The sequence below is a fragment of the Calonectris borealis genome, chromosome 16 (genome assembly GCF_964195595.1).
Source record: "Calonectris borealis chromosome 16, bCalBor7.hap1.2, whole genome shotgun sequence".
Taxonomy (NCBI): domain Eukaryota; kingdom Metazoa; phylum Chordata; class Aves; order Procellariiformes; family Procellariidae; genus Calonectris; species Calonectris borealis.
In genome coordinates, this window is record NC_134327.1 from 9583940 (window position 1) to 9608089 (window position 24150).

Sequence of the window (24150 nt, forward strand, 5' to 3'; positions counted from 1 at the left end):
TTTTCCATCTCATTGCTCTACTGCTAACTCTAATCAAAAGTCAAACATAGGTTCAACTGAGGTTTCTTGAGAGCAGATGTGAGAGGAAATAAATGAAAACACAAGAGGATGCACAATGTCATCAGTCTTTGAACAAATCAGAGAAGAAGTGGCTGGAAAATTAAACTCCAGCAATTTATTGAAGAAGCGTCCGATACAGTGTTGGCATAGAAAGCTTCTCAAGCTGTCAGATCCCAGCAGTAAAGAAAAGGGTGAAAGATAGATGAGCGGTCAGTGAAGTATATGAATGCAGAGGATTTTTTTTAAGCTCTATTGAGCTCTTTTATAGCAACACAATGTTGAAGGCTACTTCCCCTCATTCCAAATGCAAGACAGTGCTGACTTCTGATTCCTTACCTGCCTTATATAATTGACAGCCTAAACCAATTTTTCTGGCTTTTATTCCTTCCAGGCATTGTCCCCAGAACAAATAGCAAACCTGGGCCCTGAAAATGCCGCCATGGTTACCGGATCGCAGCGTGAGCATCTGAATGCATCGCAGCTCCAGAGCCTTCAGCTGGCGCTGGACGGAGCCAGGACAAGCACCCCAGAGACACAAAACGGTGCAAGCGCTACCCCGGCGGTGCAAACCCCAGCTCCAAGCGGTGAGTAGAGTCTCTCCCTCCTCCTGCTGAGAGGGGAAGGACACACACACCAGTGGGGTGCGCAGTCTCGCAGCATCCACCAGGATCAGACCTGTATTTTGAAGGTGGGTTACAGTGAATTTTCTAATCAACTTTTTAACTCGTGCCTCGAATCACACGCCTGACCAAGACAAACGGCAAGGATGTTGTTGGATTTACCCAGAGCAGGAGGTAATGGAGGAAGATTGTCAGACGGCATTAGCAGCTATGTGCTGCTAGTAGCATTACACTATGCTAAGCACTAGCTTGTGTAAAATGTAGTCTGAAACAGTGAGCTTTTCCCTCTCCTTCTTTCACATATTCTTTGCTTAAATTTAGGGCAGGACTCTCCATCTCTGGACCTTCAGATCACAACCTTTATCTGCAGCAGAACCTTGTTTGCAGAGCTGCAGGTGGGAAAGGAGGTAGCAGTGGGGTGGATTAGCATCTTTATCCAGACCGTAGGACCCTTTGAACAGTTTTTCCTGCTGTTCCCATCCTATTTGGAATTAAAGCCTATTAGTACCTGTGCTTCAGTGGTTTAACATTTTACTTCTCCATATTGCAGTTTATACTGGGCAAGTTATGCTGGCAAGTATGTTAACGGACCTTTTACAATGAGTGAGAGTTTGCACATAGTTAAGCCAGTGTTGAGAACTTATCCCTATCAGACAGCAAATATTGTTGCTTCAAGTGACACCAGCAAGACGCAAGCTGCTGAAGAAGAGAGAGGGATGTTGAGGTGCTAAAATAGGAGTAAGGGGGACTAAATTGCCCTGATGCCCTTGCTGGAATTAGAGCAGACCTTCCCAGAAGCACCTGAGCAGTGCTCTCAGCCCAGCTCCCTCGCACGTGTGACCTGTTCCCTCTGTAGATATGCCAAAGGGAGGAGTTTTCTGGGTAAAGATCACCCGAGTTCTTGAGCTTCTCGTTCATTATTCCTGTGTCTAGTGAGTACCACCCCTATGAAATGTCTCTTCAGAGCTGTGTATATTAAACTGGAAGTGACCATTCTGACTGGTGTCGTCTTTTGAGCAGCTGAATGTAATTAGGATTCAAATGTTGGAATTTGCTGCACCTCTTTGAGGTGGTGTAAGTAAGACTGTACTAGACCTGAAGTGCATCGTGACACTAAGACATAACGCCTTCTGCTTTTCAGGTGCTCCTTGTTTGAGGGGCTTCGGCATCTGGTTGTGTGCTGTGTTTACACTGCACCTGCCTTTCTGAATCCACGATTGTTAAGCTTGAGGTAAGTTATATTTTCAATAAGATGTAGCTTTATAACAGAAACGTAGTTCACCTGTAACAGTGAACAACACAGGGTGAAGGACTGTGGGACCCCCTTCCTGCTTTGAATACAGAGATAACAATTTCTGAATAATTTTGCTGTATTACAAAGGTGTCTTGTACCTCTGTTTCTTAGACTATTTTAGAATCTAATCAAGGGGAAAGCACTTTATCTTATCTTTACTGTAAAGCCAACCTTAACAAAAGTATATTTAAAATTCCATGTAACACCAATCCATTACTGCATTGTTATTTGGAACATGTTCTTAGTATTAATCTGTATTTTGCTTGTTCCAGTCTATTGATAAGATTTTATTCCACAACCGCTTTGATAATCTCCAGTTAAAAGAATGTTGCCATTAGCTTTCATTGGATTTTACCATTTTGACAGGCTAAAATTTAACGAGAGCGCTGGTGGGCTTAAGGTATAAATTCCAATTAAGCAAACTAAATGCTTAAGAGTTCTACTTAGTCTTTAAGACTTCAGATCAAGGTATGTCAAAAGGCTTAATATTTTTCTTTGCTTTTTGATTTTTAGTGTCCCGGAGCTTACAAAGGAGATGCTAGAGATAAAGAGTTGCAGCTCAGCATGAATAGTAGAATCAAGAGGCTCTGAGATGCCTGAGTGCAAAGTGGTTAATTTCTTAAAAGCAACACCTTCGTCTGCCATCATGATGTGAAGTATCCCCTTTCCCTACCTTTACCATTAACAAGTAACACAGGATCCCTCCAAATACTTCAGACAAATTTCAAAACTGGAAATGGCTTATCTGTCTCATGAGAAAATCACTGAAAGATATGCTTACGTGTTAGGGAGGAGCCTGAATGACCTAGGGGACAGGTAGCAGGTGACTGTTATTTGGAGGCCGATGTATTGTACCCAGTGCTTTTTACGTTGGCTAATTTGGTCACACTATTGCGTCCATCTGTTGGGTTTTCTTCTTATACTTTGAGTGTACGTTCCTCCGGACAGAGGCTATCCTTCTGTGTGACGTAGTAGAAACCGTACTAAAGGTTACTGCTGTTGCAATAAAATAACTTCATCTCTGGGCTGCTGGTTTAAATCCTGCTCAGATAAGAAGCGATGACGTGTTCTTACAATTTAAGCACCGGTATGACTGTATGTATTCAACACAGAACTGTTGACACAGAGGGCATTGGCAATACTATTAGTATTTCATGCGACAAAATGCACCATGGAAACCTGCTTATGTTCACCATGAGAGAGTCCCTTCACTTCAGGGAGGTTGAAGTGTACACCTGGGAACAGTAAGGGAAAACTGTTCACTGGGTCTACATACTACTAGCACTGTCAATCCAGTACTTTCCACAAGCTCTATAATAACGAATTTCTCATAATTATAAACCACAAATATTTTCATGTGTTTTATCAACATATGGCTTACGTGTCAGATGTTTTTTATGCCACGCCTCAATATTTTAAACAATGGAAAAAACAGATATGTTAAAAACCCTCTGCATGTGAACATACATTTTGATGTCATTCAACGTGATTTCATGCCAAGAATGCATGGGACAGTTTTCCATTTTTCCACTGCAAAGGTTTTTATCTTTTCTAGACTAAAAAAGGCAATGTATAGACTTAAAAGTTTAGCTTTTTCATTTAGGGCTGTATTGTAGTACATACCTTTCAAACTTTTATTTGTACTTCTTTATGGCAAACGTTACATCTAGCTTCTCAGCACTGAAAGCAGGACTGAAATTTTGCTACAGGTGGGGAAGCAATAGGAGCGGGGCTGAGAGGGAGAGCTGGAGGGAAGAGGCTTGCTGCTTTTGCTGCTGCTGGGGGAAGGGTGAATGTTAGCTGTTGCTGCTGTTGGGAATAACAGCTCCCACCACAGTCCCATGTATTCTGTAATTCCTGCAGCAGCAGGAGCCAACCTGATTTTCAGGGCTTTGTTATTGGCAAAGTAGGCAGTGAGAGCATGGCTGTTTTTCACCCTCTCTTGTTCCCTCTCCCCCTTTAGCAATCTGCTGCTCTAGGAACCGCCTTTGCCTATAACCAACCCCGGCAAGTGTGACGTGATGTTACAGATAATACTACGTGCTTTAGTTTTGCATTTTATGAGCAAAGAACTATTGTTGTTGCAAACTGCCTTGCACCTTTTTCTCTAATGCTAATAATAAGATTCCAGCTTTTTCCACTGCGTTTCCTTTTCCGCATGTAAACAGTAGATTATGACATCTATTCAAATAGAAAAAAAATTGTTTTATCAGTCCCAGAAAATACATGCAAATGCCCACTAAAACCTAAAAATGCTTCAATGGATCAAATACATTATAAAGATTTATTTGTTTTTTCACATTAAAAAGTTCTGCCTCATTTAGATGTGAAGGTACTGAAAGGTTGGTTGATTTACAGAAATCGCCTGACTTGAAATCTGCGTGCACTTCAGTGAAGATGCAGAATATTTTCACAGTCAAGAAGACAGTCAGCATTTCCAGTTCAGCTGTTTAAATCAGATACGTGACTTACCTATACCAAGCACTTCAAAAATCTATATGAGCTGAAAATGATCTTTTTCTGTCCGTGTACCTGGGAGTGATTCCGTCTGCAATTATGCGAGTCAGAGTTTAGCTTTTAATTGGAGCAGGAGTGAGCTCTTTGTTTTGTGCCATCTGTGCTGTGATTTCTTTCAAGCACAAGTGCTCTTAAATAGCTGAACTCCTTGATTATTTATTTATTTTATTAAATTAATAATTATGTAAATGACTTCGGCATTGCATTTACATTTGGTCAAAGACATATCTATTTCTTACAAGAGCAGCGTAGGAAGGGTAAATGTGGAGCACCCACTTAATGTCGTACTTATTTCACGGTGAGAGTACAAATCCTATTTGGTTCGTAAGATGGTGTGAGCATCTTGGATGGCGAGTATTGTAGAAAAGCAATTTTACTTTTGCCAATGTACCTCTTGTAAAGGTCACTGATGGAAAAACCCTTTCTACAAAAACTGTGATTCATGAGATACCTCCCTCAAAACTGTTGAAACGGAATTTCTGTGGGAAGAATAGATGGAAAGGAGAGAAAGAGGTGGAGAGCGCTAGTATGCGTGGTATGTAATCTGCTATCCATTCACAATCTGGCACACTTCCATTGCTAAGAGGAAGCTGAAACATGTAGACTTTCCTTTCTACTCCTGTGAAACAAACCACAGAACCCCATAATGCAGGCATCCATGCCATAGGATACTGCTAGTCATACCGATCTGTCCCCTGTGCGTATGTATGTTACATACAAAATGCACATGATCACTTTCACTGGAACGCATTCATGGGAAAAATGTCTCACAGTCCCTCTCTTTTCACACCATCAGGATTTTAGGGAACAATACACTACAGAGAAATTTTGTATGAAGTTTTCTTTGTTCCTTAAAGAAATGTTGCTGTTTGTTGTAGATGTGGGTAACATTTGTTTAAACCAAGCTTAATTTTTCCTATATCCTTTTAGTTCTAACATTTACATGAGAGAATGAAAAAAAATCAGATTAATGCATAAATCTGCTGTTGAATATATATCATGCCAATCATTTTCGTATCTGCATATTGTGAGAATTGCAGCTCTCCTCTCCACTTGCGACTACTCTGATGGTTGCTAGGCACTACTGTATATACTGCAGTATATACATCCGACTTGACAGTCTGACGTAACTCTGCTGTAGGGCTAGCTCTTCTGAGTGTTGTGAACCATGTGACAGGTGGTCCTGTCCAGCACTGTGTACAAGGAGGTATTTCATTTAATTAATTTGATTGGATATAGGATTCTTAAGGGGTTAGAGATGGGAAGAAGTACTTTATTGGCTTGTTATTTCAGTGCCTGACACCTTTACATTCAGAATAGTGTTCAGAAAAGAGAAAGCGGTTACTAGTTCTGAATCACTGATGGAGAAAATATCCCCACCTGGTACTGAGGAAATGCCACATTTCTGGTATCTTTAAATCCCTGAAGATAAGAAAACTACTACCCATCCACAGTGTCTGAAAACTGTCCCTGTAAAGCTGGCATTATGGCTGTTGTCAGGTTTTGTACAGTGTATGGAATGTTTGACTCCCAGTGATCTCGATCTGTCACATCAGAGCTAACCAACTCCTATCAGTGTGAGGCTTTAAAGCTAGCGCTATAAAAAAAATGGCATCCTCCTTTAATTTTAAAGTTAAGAAGCCCTTTATGCCTCTGTATAATCTGCTCAAATACTCCAGAGGCAATTATGTATTGCATTATGGCAGATTCAGCTTATCACTTGACTGCTGTGCCTATCTTAGTATCATCACCACCTGATTTGGTTTCCCATAACACAGATTGCAGTCCCATCATATTAGACCGGGACCTTGTTAGAGCCCCATTGTCTGCCCACGTCGAAGCAGGGGTGAGACGTGCCTCCTAGGAGTGCCCGCCAAACCCACCTGAGGTTACGGGAGAGGTCTGACTAACTCAAATGACACTCACAAATAAACAAGGAATCGAATTGTCACCTGGAATGTGTCACTTGAGCAGGTAATCCGGTAGCATTGGCCATAGTGCACTTGCTGGTATTCTGGCTCTTACTGTGTTATGGTTATGGATATTGCATGCTGCTTCCCAGTGTGCACACAGCCGATTACGGCGTATCGGTCGAGGAACTCGTTAAACTGTGGTACCTTTTTCCCTTGTGATAGGCTGTCTTCCTTGACAGAAGTAAAATCAGATTTCAAATAATCTCTTCCTCTTGTTTTTTTTTGTTGTTGTTTGTTTTTTTTTTCTCCTCAGAAAAGGTTGATATTCTAGGCTGGTACACAACTTTAAGCAATGTGGTCTCTTTATCTCAGTGAAAATGTTTTTGATAAGTGTGTGGGTTTGGTTTCTTTTAAAGCAAGATCTGCAGATACATGGGCCTAAGGAGGGCTAAGAACCTTATTTTATGCCCTTATAGTCCTGATTAGTAAAATATTCTCTCCTATGTCATATGATGTGGGACAGCCTTGTGGACTGCTTACTCCAGTGCTGTTGAGGTCAGGGATCTGACTTCCCTTTCCAGTAAGGCAGGAAGGAAACTGGATAGAAAAGCGAAGAATAAACACAAACTCCAATGTAAGTTAAATTTCTCTTATTGGTACCCCAGAACATCTGAAATTGTTCCTCAAAAGCAGTATTTTGTGCATTGTTATACAGCATGCTTTTAAAAGTGGAGATAAATGTCAAACTTTTCAGAGACCAAAATAAATCTGTGTTCCATCCAGGTATCCAGAACTTCATATTTGGTAAAGTTTCTGGTCCATTATCAGACTATCTTTCCATATCTACCTACTCAGTCCCTAAACAGAAAAATTATGAGACTAGCTCATACACCCCACCTGACCTTTTCTGGTATTGGGACCTGTAGCAGTTTTGTACCACAAGATATTTTTATCAAAATTCACATCTGGTTCTTTAATTGTACCCAGAAATAGATAGTCCAGAAACGTCTTACATTTTTTCTGCGATGAGTAGCAAGCAGCCAATATCCATCTGTCTCTTCCTGCCCCTTCCTGTTCAGCATCAGTCTGCTTTTCCGATCCGGATTAATAAGGGGATTTTCTTGCCCTCCTGATGCAGGAACACAAGGCATGTTCAGAGCTTACAATCCAAGTGGCTATACATTGCAGTATTAAATGGAAGAATTGCGATTGCTGGAGTTCTTGCTTTGCTGGTAACAGTGTAACATTTATCTTCTAATGTTTTAGCTGATATTAATTAGCCTTACAAATATTTAACACCATCTCAAGATCTTCTCTTTGGGGGACAAGGAGAAAAGAAGAGAGGCCAGGAATAAATTCCTAGAGGAAAAATATGAGAATAGTGGAAAATACTAAGCTCTCACGAATACAGCAGGATAACATTTTCTGGTACTCTTTTCCCCAAGAATTTTTAACCATTGTGTAGAAAAGAACTGTATTGATTTATCAAAGAATAGCCATTGCTATAGTTAAAATCATGTGTTGGTGATGCACAAGCTAAAGCTGCCCTAGGTCATCTTTAACTGGGGCCTGACGTGTTTCAGTATTTAATCAGATGTCAGAAAACAACTTGGATCACAAACAAGTTCTGAATACATTCTGCGTGAACTGAGAAAAGGGTTGAGAAGGGATGTCAGCTCTCTGCCTTTAATGTATCTATTAAAACAGATTCCAGTTACGTATCTGTCGGTGTTTTTATTAGCTACTTTTATTTCAGTATTCATGCTTTTAGAAGTGTTTACATCTAACATATTAAATGTACATATTTCAATCAAGCCTGTGTCAAACAGCTAATCCGCCAGTGCTCTAACACATAAACTGTACTTTCAGACCTTGCTGTTACACTTGTGTATAGTGATGGAAGTGCCACAGCATTGCAGCCGCAGAGCTTGTTCTTACGTAGTTGCGCTTTCTCCCCACTGTTGCAGTCTGTACCATGGACCTGGGGCGTTCTGGCAAAGGCTGTCGTCTTCCGTACAAATTCTCCAGGTACTGCATTTGGGTTCCTAACATTGTCCTCAAGTAGGCAACTTACTGGTAATTACATCAAACATTATTTGATGCTGAAAGTTATTCAATAGCTGTTTCGAATAATTAGTCTGTTAGAGTTCAAATCTATTAAACTTTTCAAATGTAACATATAACCTCTTGGGAATGCAACATATAACCTCTTCTCTTAGGGCATTGTGAGAGTAAGATAAGAGATACTGTGGGGCTTGACAAGGAGTTGTATTGCTGTACTTGTAAACACAATGATTTAAGAGGACAGGCTTTGGTTCCTAATCTCTGAAAATAAGTAAATTTGTTTCTGTCACACTGTAGATACTTATTAAAAGGAGATAAACTCAATAGGAGGTACTAATCAGTTCTCTTTTATTTCAGGGAATATGTAAGCCCTTTAAAAATTTCAATGCTTATGCTACATTTTAAACAAGAAAATGAAAGATTGCAGCTAGGACCTTTTTCATAAATTTTCAAACAATATATAACCTTCTGCTGTGGGAAATTTTCTGTACATGGTTCTGTACATTGTTCTGTAACAGTAAAGTGCTTACGCTATTTCCTCAAACAACAGGTGTAATAATGTAAACCAAGCAATTTTTAAGAAATAACTTACCCTTTCTGTGATGCTATATATAAAAAAAAAGCACCACTGTTTACGTGGGATAACCCGTTACGTATTTTCCATTGGAAATCCCATTCCTGTGGGGCTATTCCTCGCTTTGTTGTTTTGGGGTTTTGGTTGGGTTTTGCGTTTTTTTTTTTTACAGAGAACATGGAGTTTTGAGTACTGCTTAAGAGGGGTACGTCTTTGAACTGCACACCGGACAACTGTGATGGTGATGCCCTCCTTCAGGTTTAGGGATTCAAGACTGCAAAGAGGTGGCATGCTAACTCGCAAAGCTTTATTGTTGCAAAGAATAATTACTGTTTTTTTCTTGGAAGATTTGCATACTCTCTTGGGCTACTAAAGACGAATCGAGTCAATTGCTCGTTTTCACAAAACATGGCAATAGCTATTTAATACCAACTGCTCAGCCAGCCAGATGTCCGATGGCTGAATTACACGGCGGTTTCTCTCTCCCGTTCCTTCCAGGTACTCGTTTCACCGACAGCCATCCGCCTGCCGCTTGGGGCCGGGAGGTGCCGCCGGAGCCTCACCCGCCGGGAGCCGCTGCTTGCTGCCAGTTAACAAACTCCAATTTATTCATCTAAAAGGGATTCTGAAGCGTTTAAGGCAAAAAAGGGACCGTGGCCTGCTCCGCCCTAGCGGCCGGACACCCCGCGCGGGACGCGAAGCGAGGACCTCCCTCCTCAGGGCCCAGCGGGGAGCCAGGCCCCGCCGAGCCAGGCCCGGGCACGGGCCGCTGCCCTCGCAGCGCCGGGGTAGGAAGGCTGAGGGCGGCCAGAAGGCCGCGTGCGTCCCCCCACCCGCCCCGGGCGGACGGGACGGGGCTCGCCTCAGGGCTAACGGCTCCGCCACCCCCGCCAGCAGGCGGCGCGGGGCGGCCCCGGCGGCGGAGGGGCGGGGCCGCTCCCTCCCGTTTCCCAGGGTGCACCGGGCGCGGTGGCTGTCTGGCCACGTCCCCGGGCCACGTCGCTCGGTGCCCGCTGAGCTTACGCCATCTTCGCTCCCCGGCTCCGGGCTGCGCTGCCGCCTCTGCCGCCGCCATGAACATCTTCCGCCTCACCGGGGACTTGTCCCACCTGGCGGCCATCATCATCCTGCTGCTCAAGATCTGGAAGAGCCGCTCCTGCGCGGGTGCGTGCGGAAGGCCGCTGGGCGGGCGAGGGGAGGGCGGCGGGACCGGCCGGGCAGCTCCGGGCCGCTGTGCCTCAGGGGAGCCTCGCTGGGGGCTGGGCGCGATCGCCGCCTTCTCGCCGCGGCGGAGGAGAGCCGCGATCGCCTCTGCCGCCCTTTAGGGACCGCTCCCTGCGGAGAGCTCGGCCGAGCCGGGGGGCGGGCTGGGGGGCAGCGCGGGGGGGTGCCGCCTGCCCCGCTTGCCCGGGAGGCGGCTGTGGCACAGCGGGGAGAGGCGGGGGAGGGGGGATTGCCCCCCCCTCCCTAAGGCCCCCAGGGCGGGAGGGCAGAACTCGCCCCGGGCAGGTGAAAAGGGACGATCGCTGCCCTCAGCGCAGGGGAGAGGGGGCTCAGCGCTCGTCCTGACCGACCTCCCTCCTAACTCGGCTCCCTCCAAAACCGGGGTGTGGGGAGGCGGGTGGGCAGCCGGGGGGGAGGCGGGGGGAGCCGCATCTCCCGCTCCGCGGTGGGGGTGCGCTCGTGGGCGCTGCGGTTCCGTTAAAGGCTTAGTAGTTGCCATTATTTGTACTTTAATCCCTGAGCACCACCGCTTCGGCTGTCCCCGGGAGGGTCGCTCCTTCCTTATGTAACTGCCCGGCGGCGAGCGAATGAATGGGGAGGCAGGTTTGGAGGAGGGGAGGGGGGGAGGAATGCGTCCCCCGCGGGGCGGGCAGCCTCCCTCCCCTCCCCGCGCCCGGCCGCTATCGGGAAAGGAGACGGAGCGTATTTTCTCGCCTTTCTTGACAGTGCACAGCCTTCCGTCCGCCTGTTTACTTGGCGGCTTTGAGCGCCGCTCTGGTGCGCGAAAGCTGGTTTTGGTGCAGCGTTGGGAGTAGCTGACTTGCAGTTTGCAGATCCTGAAGTTTCCCTCGCTCTCTCCCTTCCCCTCCGCGCACTGGTTTGCGTTCGCGGCTGACTAACGCGCCCTCTTCTTCCCTTTTCTTTTCCGCTCTCGCTCCGGTGAGAATTAAGGTGCGATTCGTGCCGTTTTTAAGGCTTCTGGGGTGTTTTCTTGTTTGCATGGCCAGCTGCAGCGGAAGGCTGTAGCAGAGAGGTTCCAGGCTGTCGGTGGAGATCCTGGCCTGCTCTGACGTGGCAGCGGGAGAGGTGTGGCGGGGAGGGAGCTGGGTCCGGGCCGGGCGCCGGGGAGAAGCCCCGCTCCCGCGGCTGCTCTGCCAGCCCGGCTGAGAAACGCTTGTTCTCCCTCCCGTGTTTTGTACGTGCTTGCTCGAATTCCGTGTGATGTGGTTTGGTTTTTCTCCTCTAGTGTACGGTGTGGTGGTTGGAGGGAATTGCAGGCAGTTCTTATAACTGCAGCATAACTGATTTCTTTCAGAAAACTAGGGAGTTATTGTAATTCAAAATGGGCATTTCGGTGCTCTGTGTGTTACATGGATCAGGCCACCGACCTTGGAAGTACCATTTTTGCTGTGGACTGAGGTATGACCGTGACTTCTCTCCGGCAAGCGTCTCCTTTGTTAGTAAGGGTAGTTATTCTTGAAATCGGCTTACCCTGTGTTGACATGAAATATCGTTCAAATACCCAGTTAACACTGTTGAACAGATGTATCTGTAAAGTCTTCAGTTAAGAGCGTGAAGAATTACTTTAAGCTGCAACCTGAAAGAACTGAGAATGGGGAAATGAGAGAGATTTGTGCTACAGGTAAGAGGAAGTACAGGTTCTGTATGTTTTCATGTCAAGTCACTTTTTGCTAATCACTTCATAGCACAAAAGAAAAAAAATAGTAAATGAATAGCTTTGGTTTTAAACACACTTAAAGTAAAATCTGTTCTTAACTTTACAAAAGAACTCAAGCAAATGACTCCATGGTCCAAATGCAGTGGCAGCGCAGAACTATTGTTTCTGAGGTTATGGAGCGCAAGACGTCCTTCCTAATGAACTTTCCTGGCTCAGGGTCTTGTGGATTAGGAATTCTGTCTGGATCTGGCAGGAGAGGGCCTGGCCTTCTCCAACTCTTCTGTAGAGTGCTGTCCTCCGCCTTACTTGAGAAATGCAGCCAAGATTACAAACAACAACAGAGTTAATGATCTGAAAACTAAATATCTCTTGCTGTCTGAAGAAGGAAAATGAGAAATTCTAGTGCAAGGCTAAAATTCAGATAGGGTTTTAGCCAGGAGATTCTTAAGTGACCTTTGGACGTGAGGTTATTTACACAGTATAGCACAATGTGACCTAGTTCCATCTTTCTGCTTAAAAAGTGATCTGATGTTGTTTTCCCTAAGTCAGTTGTGATTGAGGATCTCGGTTACTAGGGGTCTATTCGCAAGAAAGTAGACTCATACCAGTCGTTATCTTTGGTACTGCTTTCTCCAATACAGAAAAGTAAATGGGCCTACATTATATAGGGCCCTCAACTCTTCCCTTTACCAAATGAGCCAGCGTCCCTGAACACAAACATACATGCATGGACTCTTTCAGTAGAAAAAGCCTGCTTCATTCATTTTCCTGAGCAAAAAAATGAAACGGGGATGCGTTTGTCTGGGATTGGTTTTTTTGGTGACTTCCAGTTCTGCCTGAGTCCTTAGGAGTAAATCCAGATCCATGTTACTTCTATGAGATCAGTGTCTGAGGCCTAACAAGTTTGTTTGGAAAGCGAAGAGCACCTCAAAGGAGCATGGGATTTTACTTCTGGGGCTCCATCCTGTTCCTTGTAGTGGTTTGTTGTTGTCAGTTGTGGTTTCTACTAATAAAAACTTCATAAATACATACTTGCATAAAATATGTTTGTAAAGTCATACACAACAATAACCCCTAAATAGTTACCGGTTAATGTTGAGCAGCTGCTAAATGGCTCTTCTTAGTGGGCTTTCAGCGATTCCTTTACATTGCATATTAGAGCATTTTACAAATTAAATAAATTTATATGCTTATTGGTGACTAAGGAAGTGCCGGCAAACCAGCTGCTGCTTTAACTGTGCACTTTTGAAGAGTAGAAGCTTAGAAAATAAATAAAGGCTTCTAACTGATTGCTAAACTGTAGGCTGTGATCCATGAAGAGCTGGAAAACCACATGGTGCCGACTCCTCTCTTCTGGTTGCATCTGTGTGTGTCTGAGGCCTTTGTTCCAAGAGGAGCTTGGAGGCCTGTAAAAGCAGCTGGAAATGAGAGGGAGACAGCCTGTGTACCTCTGCTGCAACCTGCTGTTTTCTGAAGACACATCAGTTCCCATTTTCTTTCCTAAGAAGTGACTCCTCTAATTGAGGAAAATAGGTGAGGCTAGGATAATCTGCATTATGAAGCAGTCTGTGTTTTCAGTGTTTGACAAACTTAATTTTTTTTTTCCTAATTTAGTCAGTATGTTAAAAAGAGAACAAGGGGAAAGCAAATCAAGTCATGATTTCAGAGCTGGCAGGGAAACAATTTTTTGCATGACTGGTTATTTGAGTTTCCAAATTTAGAATTTGGAAAAATGTTTGCTACTCCAAATAACAACTCAAAAATGTAGCAGGTAACTCCATTATTGACTTCATGTCATAATTAGGAAATTCATGAGACTTGAAGAATCCTGTGCTTTCAAACATTGTCATGTTGAGGCTGTATTTTCTAATCCCTTCCAGGTCAAATTAGATTGTACTGTGAATTACTGCCTGAAAATTGATTTGCTTTTCTCAGTGTTGTCATTTGTCGAGTGTTAAAGGTGACCTGCAGTTGCAAGGCTGTCAAATTATATGCTGAATACTCTAAAAAAGTAGTGTAGATAGTAAATGTGTAATACTTTTGCTAGGTAATGTAACTGTCTCTTGTAGTTTTGTTTGTGTCTGCTATGGAGCAGATCATACGCTGTGTTGAAGACTTTAGACAGTACTTTGCCATAGGCTGCTGCCAATTTGTCTGTATTTTCTCAAAAAATGCTGCTTTAGGTAGGTTTGGAATTTCTTCTCTCTCTTTGAAGGGAAATTTTGCCTTTCTCAATTGACAAATTTGTATTTAGAGTTAGGTTGGGTTTTTTTAATTGAAAGTACAGGATTCTTAATATTAGTATCTTATTAGCAAAACCAAGAAGTTGTGGTTCTGTGGCTGTCGTGGACTTCATACTGAACAACTACTTTTTTTATTAAATACTTCAAAAAGTCTGTGAAGTTTCTATGACAAAGTATGGACTGGCTTTCCTGAGAAAAACTTTTGTTTGTAGATTTTATGGTTGTGATATGCAGTTCATAGTTAGTAAGTAGTGTACACACTCCACAACCAGGGCGACTGAATGCCTCTGCTGTTGCCGATCACTCTTTGCCTAACTCACAATAGCAAAATGAAGTTGATGAGAAAGTACTACAATTTCAGCTCTGCTGTCCTCCCTGGCTGTGAAAATCAGCTGAGCTTTTGTATTAAAGTTTCATGCTATTGCTTTTAGCCAAATTAGATGCAGAAGTTGAAGGAGTTTTTCCATGTATGAGGATGAAACAAAAATGAGAGGTTTGACTCTTCGAAATTTGAGCCCAGAGCTGGGGAAGAAGAAATAAAAATGTGTTTATTTAGCTCAAGAACTAAGTAATGTTTGTGTGAGTAAAAGGAAAGGGAGAAGGGTGAGAATAACGGCAGTGTAGTCTCAGTATATCGCAGTTACCAACCATGAGCCAAGGTCAGTGCTGTGGCAGGTATGTTGATATATTTCCTAAAGTTTTGAAATGCATCAAATCCATACAGCAGAGTGTTCATCTGTTTCCTCCCTCTGCTTTTGCTAGTGGTGTAGATCGATCTTTCTCCCAGTTTGCCCGTCTCTCCATAGGTCTTTGGTTTAAATTTGAACCTTGCCTAGTCTAGCCTACTTAACTTGAAAATTAGTTTAAACTTGGCTTTAGGATGTGTTTCAGGAACATTTGACTATTCTGAAGATTCAAAATGCAGTGTAAATACTGAAAGCTTTAATAAAAATTACAACTTTTGGGTTGGGGGGGAGGTGAGGCTGGCAATGGCTTAGAGGAATTTGTCAAGTATATTACTTGTATTTATGTGACAATATGTCCAGATCCAAATTTATAGCCGTTAATCAATAATTAATGTATCTTATATGCTTTTTTGGCTGTTCACAGTTATTTACTAAAAGCGAATAGCATGCTAAATAATTTAACATAACTATAAGCTGTAGCGTGATGCTGTACTGTAATCTGTCCAGGTGGATTTCTTTGTCCTGTAGGTTTTGACCTTAAGACAGCGTTGCATGCTGAGAGGTTTTATTAGCATGAGAGCAGGGCTCTGTCAAGAATTGTAATGTCAGCGAGCACACCTGGGATGCAACTGAGAGTGCTGTTTCAGCTGTCTTTGCAATGTAGTTCTAGTTCAAGAAATGTCAAAATTTTTTTTTTCCTCGTAAACTTTGGGAAGTGGTTTGGTTTGGGGTGGTTTCTTTGTTTTGTTTTTCAATACTCACAGCTTTTGTTTTATAGTTTTACAGTCTGTATAACTGTAGGTTTTGAGGCATTTGTTGTTTCCGGTACTACAGTTGCTTATGGGCAGTTGGGTTGTTCTGCAGGTAGTAATGAGGCTCACCTCGTAGACATTTCACATCTGAAAGCTGCAAACAAAAACCCTTTTTAATTGTTACTGTTTCAGCCATTCCTGTACTTTATGTATAAAGTCCCTTCATCTGGGGCAGCTTATTCAGTGTTTCTTCAGTCGAAGTGAAAAGAGTTCAATAACCATAGCCGATAGCCTTTCTTCTAATTCCTTTATGGCACTCTTAATAAAAGCCTTTCTCAGAAATATCTTTGTATAAAGGGGCAAAGATTTTCAGCCTTGCATCATAACCCTCTCCTAGAGAGTATTTTTCCTTCTTGTTTTTTTTGAACAATATTTGCATGCTTAGCTGAACAGATTAAAATATTTTCACCCTGGATGACTGAAAACAAGAGTAATTGGAATAACAAGATAGAGGCGCAGGCTAGGTTGTTTTGTCCCCCTGCTGTGACACACCACCACATCAGTATTATGGAGCGATGCTTCACCTCTGTTTTCAGAAGCTTTTAGTGACTGATTGTGCAAAGCTTTTATGCTTTTAACTCTGCTCTAGTGGCTGAAGTTAGGTACAAACAAATGTTTTGATGTTGGGGCTTTGGCCTAAAAAGTTACTTTGAAGATGCAATGTAGCCGTCTGTCATTTTAGCTCACTTCTCTCTTTTTTTATGTTGTTGTAGTATATAGTAACATCTGGTTTTGACTGTTTGATAATATTTTTTTCCCCCTACCATGTGGTCAATTAAGTTTCTGAATTGAATTGCCTTATGTTTTAAAATCAATTTATTCCTTTAAAATCACGTTATTGGTGCTAGCATACTTTCTGATTATCACTGGATCTGTAGTATCTATTGCCCTTGTACCTTTCCAGCTATTCAGCATCTAAAGAATGTAGTGAGGCATGTGACAGCACTCTGAGAATTGAAAGCTAATGCAGCCTTGCTGCCTGGTGCCCAATGATAATGCAGGACAGGTAGTGTAATCTACAAAAATATCACCTGCAAGCTGTCTGCTGTGAGTAATGTCTAAATCTTGTGTAGTGCTAGCACCTTTTCCAGTACAACAGTGTATAGGTAACTTACATGCATACTACTGAGATACATGAACTTAGAGTTCTGTTTGTACAGCTTATTTCTGGAAGCCTGGATTTTGTCCTAATTTTCTAATCAACTTGCTTAGAAATAAAGGATATATCCTTTCTCATCCTTGGCATCAAGTGTTTTAAAGTACATCATCACTTTTTGAATAATTAATTATTTCCTTTATCGCTTTAGGTATTTCTGGGAAAAGCCAGCTTCTGTTTGCACTGGTCTTCACTACCCGTTATCTGGACCTCTTCACTTCATTCATTTCATTGTATAACACATCTATGAAGGTAGAGTATACTGAAGAGCTAGAAAAGCTAGTAATGTTGCATGCAGAGTGCATAATTTCATTTAATAAAAGGCTCTTTAAATGGCCCACTGCACAGTTATTACAGAATAAGTTCTAGATGGGCTTTGGATAAAGAATATGGAAAATGGACTCAAAACCCTACTTTTTTTCTACACTCTACATGCAATTTTTAAAAACTGTTTGTTTTAGAACAAATGCCATTTTGGTTATTGAAAATAAAAGCTTTTGGAAAAATGGTTCAAATAAATCGTATTTCTCAGTCGAGACATTAGAGCTTAAGTAAATCTCTTTTTATCCACTACAACGTAATTTAGTATTCAAAATGTGTTGCCAGAATTGTAGCTAGTGTGTCTGGTCAGGGGCTGATCAAAAGGTGACAGGACTACGCTTTTAGGAATGTAGCTTCCATCAGATTATACCTCATTCACTTGCCCACTGAATGTTAGCGAGCCCAAATTTGGTTTTGTTATTTCTTATTTATTCCTGCAATTTCTGGTGCTGAGTACAAGAAAATAAAGCAGTCAACCGGGAGAGTGCCACATGTTTGTGGCACCAGAGCAGAGACACCTTTTTAATCCAGTTCCTTTATTCTTGGATTTTCTTGATGCTTTTCAACTTTAGTTCAGAGCATAGTATAACTTCGCCAAGAGGAAAGACTAGATGGTCAACAATGCAAAACGTACTGAAGAATTAGGGGAATAATACTGTAAAATAAAATTTTAGCTATTAAACCCACTCACACTATTGTCTTCTAACAAGTCAAACGTGTATGCTTAAGTTTTAATATTAACAGTCTAGTTGAAGAACTGTGGATTAAGTAAAATATTCTTGAAACACAAGCTTTTTTCATATGTGAATTCCGAGAATATTGAAAGCTACTGTTGGGTGCACTAAAGGAGCAGCTACGTTTTTTGCAATTTATTTATTGGTTGTGATTCAGGGTCATGACCATGTCTTTATTCTGCAGCCCTCCTACCCAGAAAAGGAATGAATATGGGAAATGATACTTGTGATACTCAACTTCATACTAAATTGAGTCTTTCTGGTAATGAAAGAGTGGTCCTCTGTTCAAATCCAATATTAACTTGCAAAATGGAAGCCTCTGCTACAGTTTGAAAGGTTACTGCTTAGAAGGACTGTTAGATGTAATTGGCTTTTCAGCCCATTATTGTAGTGCCAAGACAAAGCTGCTTGAGTGTCCCAACACAGCTTCTTGTTATATCTACATTACATTTAGGAGTATATAACATTACACAGTTGTAGAGAACATGGACTACTATACAAATAAGCTTACCCAGGGCATAACTAAATGAACTTTCTAATCTGAGGAAAAAGCTGTAATTGGCAGCAAAAAAAGTTGTTAATTTCTGTGGAGTTAGTATTTTCTTCAGTATTTTTAAAGACATATTAAATTACAGGTGCCAACTTGCTGTGTTGGTCTGGCAGTGATCATCAGATATTTAGGAAAATTAGTGTCTTCTGTGTTCCAGGAATATATACAGAAAGACACAAATTGGCACTATCTGCCCTTGTTAATGACCTGCAGACTTTAAATTTTGTGATTTGTAGTATTCTGTACCTTACAGTTTCTTTTTTCATGGTACCTATATCTGAGTATTGGATGCATTTCTGGTTCACTCTGCAGTCATTTTTCTACCATTCTTTTATTTTATTTTGATGTCTTTAAAAATGAAAACTTTTTGAGTGTCCCAAAACACAGTATAATTCTCATGAAGAAATCTTTAATAAGGAGTTGGGGTTCATTCACATTTTCTTAGTGTCTTCTGTGACCATACCAATTACGATTAGTTTACACCTGTAGTAGGGATTCCCTGTATCTGATATCCTGTCCTGTGGTCCGTTATCTCCAGTCAGCCGAGGTGCTAGTGTAGTAAAGAGTCTTTGGATTCTGAGCTCTTTAATATAGTATTTGTAGCATTTTGTATCTGTGAGCAGCACTTTTAGTATTAGTAGCATCTGCAAACAATGGGTTTTTAAATCTGTTACTTTTCAGTTGTAAAGAACCTATACTTAATGTGATAAATGGTTCGGAATATTTAATCTTTGTGATGAAACTGAGGCAGAAGCTAAACTATTTGTCTAGTCTACTGTACTATGTGACAATGTGAGCTCTGTCCTGATGATGGCAGATTGACCTTTAGAAAGTCATGTATTCTCTCTGATTCTGTTTTCTCATCTGTAAAATAAGGCTATTTGCCTATTCCACGGAGAATAGCTATGAAGTCTACTGTACCATAACAATTAAAAATGGTACAAACATCAGACATCAGCTGAAATTGAAACTGAATTCTGGTTCAGTGCTTCTAGCTGTCTGTCTGTTTTGCAGGTTTTATGGCCTGTTGGTTGGTGGAGAACACTGGCTACTTGCCACTCTTCAGATTTTAGAGATGTTTAAAGGTCTAAATCAAATGAGCTAATTTGTGATATGTTAAGTGGCTGAGTCCAAATGGGGCTTATTGAATAGGTTTTTAATTGCCACACAAGCCACACCACTCCCAGGCTTTTTGAATGTAAAAAGACCCCTTCCATCATTATTGCACATATGCACGTACACATTTTTAACGTAGATGTTTTGGGCCACTGCTTCCCCTGCAGTAGCAGAAGGGGTATTCCTTCTCCAGTCAGTTCCTTAGTTCTGTCTACTCAGGAAAGGGTCTTTAAAGAAACTTTGGACAGTCACTTCAACCAGAGGCAGGGTGATGCTTTTAAAGCAACAAAACCAGTAGAGCCCAGAGTCATTGGAGCATTTACTCTGCTGAGAATAATTAAATACCTCCACATAGCCTGGAACTGCAAAGGTGTGTAAACAACCAACCAAAAGGCAACAGCGCTTACTCCTCTTAGTGCCTGGGAATACTGTTGTTCAGTGAGTTTGATCTAATCCTGCAACCTCTGTGGGTTGTTTTGTTTTCTGTTTTTTCTTTCCTTGCTCTTTAGCTTATCTACATTGCTTGCTCGTATGCCACTGTGTATCTGATCTACATGAAATTTAAGGCCACCTATGATGGAAACCATGATACATTCAGAGTGGAGTTTCTGATAGTTCCTGTTGGTGGACTCTCATTTCTTGTCAATCATGACTTCTCTCCTCTGGAGGTGAGTTGATTGTGGGCAGGAGGTTATACTTTTTTCTCTAAAATATTTAGAACATGAAGATGAGCACTTCTAGGCTGATTGAGGAATGCTTGAAAGATACCTGTGTTTAGTAGGTTCAGGCTAATCCTGTTTCCTTAATGCATCTTTACAGTGTAGATTTGTGAAAATTTAGGGTACTTCAGGAGACTAGCATTATTATCAACACTGATTATTTTATTAAGCACGAGACTATCTTTTTCCCAGTATACTCTGATGGTTATATTAATTCAAAAATATCCTTCCTTTTGTTATGTTTGTTAAAGAAATGCTCCAGAATGGAGTTCGTGAATAGTTGGTGCCACCTGGTGAAAACAAAAGGAATTATAATACTTTTAAATTTTGTAGAATCGCAATGGTCTAGAGTATTAGAAAGAATTGCATTGTATTTGAAATGCAGCTATGTGTTTTTCTATCAGAAAAATTATATTAAAAATGTAATTATGGAGAGTTCAAACAGGTAATTTTTCCCACAAAATAGAGAATAACTTTAGATTGTTATTTTAAGTGGACTGAGCTGCATTTTTATATTTATTGGAGTTAAATGATTTTATTAGAGAGTAAAGGAATTTTAACTGCAACGCTTTGAGACATTATTTTAAATTTCGTTCTGTATTAACTCGTTCTTAAACCAATAGATTAAAAAAGTTGGAAGAACATGGGGAAAAGGACTTCATCTTCCCTGCAGCTTTTCACAGCACCAGCTCTGTAAGCTGTATTTCATGGTACTGCGAATCCTGAACTAATGGATGCACGACAGTTTTCTCACGAGTAAACCTGTGCCTGCCAGCTCACTAGACAGCTGGTTTGGAGAGTCTGTTGTCTGCCAAGAGAGTTGTTTCCTCGTACTGTCCCATGGTTGGTTATGAAACTTTCGCTTAGTTTTTTCTGTACCAAGGATAGTTTGCCAAAATCCTGTAACTATTCATAACATTGTTAGAGAGTGAAAAGTCAAGCCAAGTCAAATATCTTCTTTGCTTCTGTTATCAGTAAGACAGCTGAATATACCTGTGGGTTTTTTTTTTCCTTTCAGATATTGTGGACCTTCTCCATCTATCTTGAATCGGTTGCTATTCTCCCTCAACTTTTTATGATCAGCAAAACTGGGGAAGCAGAGACCATCACTACTCACTATCTTTTTTTCTTGGGTCTGTACCGTGCCTTGTACTTAGTCAACTGGATTTGGCGCTACTATTTTGAGGGATTTTTTGACCTCATAGCTGTTGTTGCTGGTGTGGTCCAGACTGTTCTTTACTGTGACTTCTTCTATTTGTATGTTACAAAAGGTAAGTAGTGCAGCAACTTCCAGCTTCAGGTTGTGGAATGTAGCAATTAACATGTTCATAGGGATCTGCTATATCGACATTACTAGGTTGTTAATTCTGTGTGCAAATTATCGCTGAAATCTCCTTGCTAGATTTATCAAGTACACTTTCTGCTAGTGTGGGGCATTTCTCAGGATTGTTTTGAGTACGGATAGAATATAAATGTATAAATGGTCTGATTAACTTAATTGACAAATTGAAAATATGTATGGCTAAATACATGTTGCTGTTGTCCTCCATCGATAAGCATGATCCTCATGCTTCTCCTGACAACATACGCTGTTTTGTGCAGATTCCACGCTTACAGGCGCCTTTCTCACTGTTTTAAATACCTTAAGAGTCCAAAGGATTTTGGATGTTTCTGTTTATGCTCAGTGTAGAAGCAGTCATTTCTGCTGGGTGCATTAGTAGTTCTGCCCTTATTCACATTCCAGCTTCCATCATATAACTACAAAGCTATATGGGGCTGCATTACTTTAGTCATAACTCTTAAGAAAGCACGGTCATAGGCTAGTATGTCCTGAGAATGAAAAGGTGTGCCACAAGAGGGCAGGATTGGAATGGTTGTTAATTCGTCATAGTTTTACCAGTATGTACTGAAGAGAGAGAGGCAAGCTTGGGAGAGCTGTCTGCAGTGCACCCATTTTGTAACGAAGTGACTCTGTGTGATAGTTCTTGGTCCCTTTGAAGTTTTAACAGCATGCGCTTCTCCTAGGTCACATCTTTGTTTTCCTAACGGTTTTCTTTCCTACTTTTCCTCACAGTACTCAAGGGAAAGAAGCTCAGTTTGCCAGCGTAAGTGCCAAAAAACCATCACCAGCATCTGTCCTTTTGGATGCTTGGACAGAACAATCCTTACCACAAGCAAAGGTGAAGATGCTTGAGACAGAAAGTCAGAAACACAGCTCTTTATAGTGCAGGTAGTCATCAGCGGCTCTGTAAGAACGGAGGAAAAACAACCAGCAGATTTCTGTTTGATGCATCTTGCCTTTATCTTTTTTATTACTATGTATAAAGATTTTTTACATAAAGAAACTTATACTGTATTAATAAATTCAGTGTATGGTTTCAATTGGAATAGTTCCAAAAGTGAGATTTTTGTGAGATTGTTTATGACCAGGAACAAGTGCAAACTTTTTTTTTTTTAATTTTCAAGAATTTCTTTGAAATGACTGATTTTTTTTTTCTTTTTTTTTTTTTTTTTTCCAGTGCACAGATATGTGCATCCTTGATGGATGGTAGTCATCTGTTCTTTCCCTTTGATTCACTTTTCATTCCACTATATTTATTTTTTTCCAAAAGGTGAATATATGTCAACTCTAAATCTGAAACCACCAATGTTTGATGTGATGTGCTGGTGCCCGGTCTTTGTGCCATCTGCTGACATGGAGTTCCTATTTAAAATATATGTTGGTGCCAGAAGGGGAACAGTCACATTTCTTAGTTGTTCCCCTTCTAAAACAGGCTGATGGAAGAGGACAGTAAGGAAATCTCTTGAGGCCACAAGGATGGGCCCTTTCCTGTTTTGCCATGATGTTTGGGAAGGTAATTCCGATAACAAAAGCACTTGGCAGCGCAGGTCCTGGAGCGTAAGAGATAGGGTTGTGTTGCTTAGTGGCAAATGTTTGTGACTGTATTCTTTGTTCAGGAAAAGAAGGTTAAATATCTTGGATGTACAGCCCTGCTACACCATTGCAGCTATAGAAATGGGAGACTTGTAAGTTGTTGATTACAGTAATCTGTAGGTGATCATTTTAAACAATATCTACATTTTCTTTTTAATGAGTGCTTTATAAGCAACTTCCATGTTCAGCTTCAAGTGGTTTTTGATGTCACTTTTGGACAATTAATATTTTTTTTTATAAACTTTTCAAAATCAGCAGCACCAGTTACCATTCTTTATCGTTTAAATGATTCCCTTTTTTTACTGAGCTGTTGCATGATTTATCCTGTGTTACCATCCTCAATAAACACTTTATGAAATGGTGAAAATGTTGGGTTTTTTATTCCTGAATTAAAGTTTTCTGTTAGCCTGAGACTGGATGAAAAGTTGTAGTAAGGACGAGTTGCTTAACGTTGTTGTTTGCTCTATTGAAATGTGAACTTTTTAAGGCTATGAGGGGCATTATCACTGAATGAAATAATGGTGACTTAGTCGTCCTTGTTTTGTAAGAGCTTAATCTCCAGCATGGTGCAGATGAGGATTTGGTGCTTGTAAATTACTTCTGGAAGTTAAAAACATGTATCTTCTCTAGCTTAGTTTACCATCGTTATCCCCGTAGTTAGTGATGGTTATCATTCCCAAGCCCAAATGTGAGTAGTGTTTTGTATTTGCGGAGTGTGCATGCTAAGATGCTGCGGTCTCTAATACCTCAGGTACTACACTGAGTTCTTCCCCGCTGCTGTTCAGAGATGCTTGAAACCGAGGTCTGTCCCCGTAATGAAATACAAGAGCCCGATTCTAGTTGTAGCCATAGGGCTACGGGAGATGTGTGCTGGTTGGTAGAACTCTTCAGCACCTGGGTCGGTTATTTGCTTCCATGCTGTTAGCTTTGTCCT

At 41.4% G+C, this 24150-nt stretch overlaps 2 protein-coding genes and 1 long non-coding RNA gene across 3 annotated transcripts in view; all 3 read left to right on the forward strand.

The window, feature by feature from the left end:
- OTOA (otoancorin) overlaps positions 1 to 1615 on the forward strand; it is a 35692-nt gene extending 34077 nt beyond the window's left edge. The window contains exons 27-28 of the mRNA XM_075165185.1: positions 452 to 644; positions 1231 to 1615. Coding sequence (XP_075021286.1) covers positions 452 to 644; positions 1231 to 1283 — 246 coding nt within the window. The 3' untranslated portion in view covers positions 1284 to 1615. The remainder of the gene's footprint in view (positions 1 to 451; positions 645 to 1230) is intronic.
- Positions 1616 to 9389: 7774 nt separating this feature from the next.
- Positions 9390 to 23583, forward strand: KDELR2 (KDEL endoplasmic reticulum protein retention receptor 2). Its single transcript, XM_075165188.1, has 5 exons — positions 9390 to 10206; positions 16993 to 17093; positions 20072 to 20230; positions 21300 to 21552; positions 22356 to 23583. Exons 1-5 carry the CDS (start codon positions 10116 to 10118, stop codon positions 22388 to 22390), a joined length of 639 nt encoding a protein of 212 aa, XP_075021289.1. The 5' UTR covers positions 9390 to 10115; the 3' UTR covers positions 22391 to 23583.
- LOC142089124 (uncharacterized) lies at positions 10692 to 16411 on the forward strand. The gene is made up of 2 exons (XR_012676109.1): positions 10692 to 11908; positions 13248 to 16411. It is a non-coding gene; the product is annotated as an uncharacterized LOC142089124 (long non-coding RNA).
- Positions 23584 to 24150: the final 567 nt, after the last annotated feature.

Excerpts from the sequence above, each read along its gene's own strand:
- KDELR2 (XM_075165188.1), top strand. The coding sequence starts at position 10,116 with ATGAACATCTTCCGCCTCACCGGGGACTTGTCCCACCTGGCGGCCATC. Across the intron at positions 10,207-16,992 it reads GAAGAGCCGCTCCTGCGCGG|GTATTTCTGGGAAAAGCCAG; the intron begins GTGCGTGCGGAA and ends TTATCGCTTTAG. Across the intron at positions 21,553-22,355 it reads CTATTTGTATGTTACAAAAG|TACTCAAGGGAAAGAAGCTC; the intron begins GTAAGTAGTGCA and ends TTTTCCTCACAG.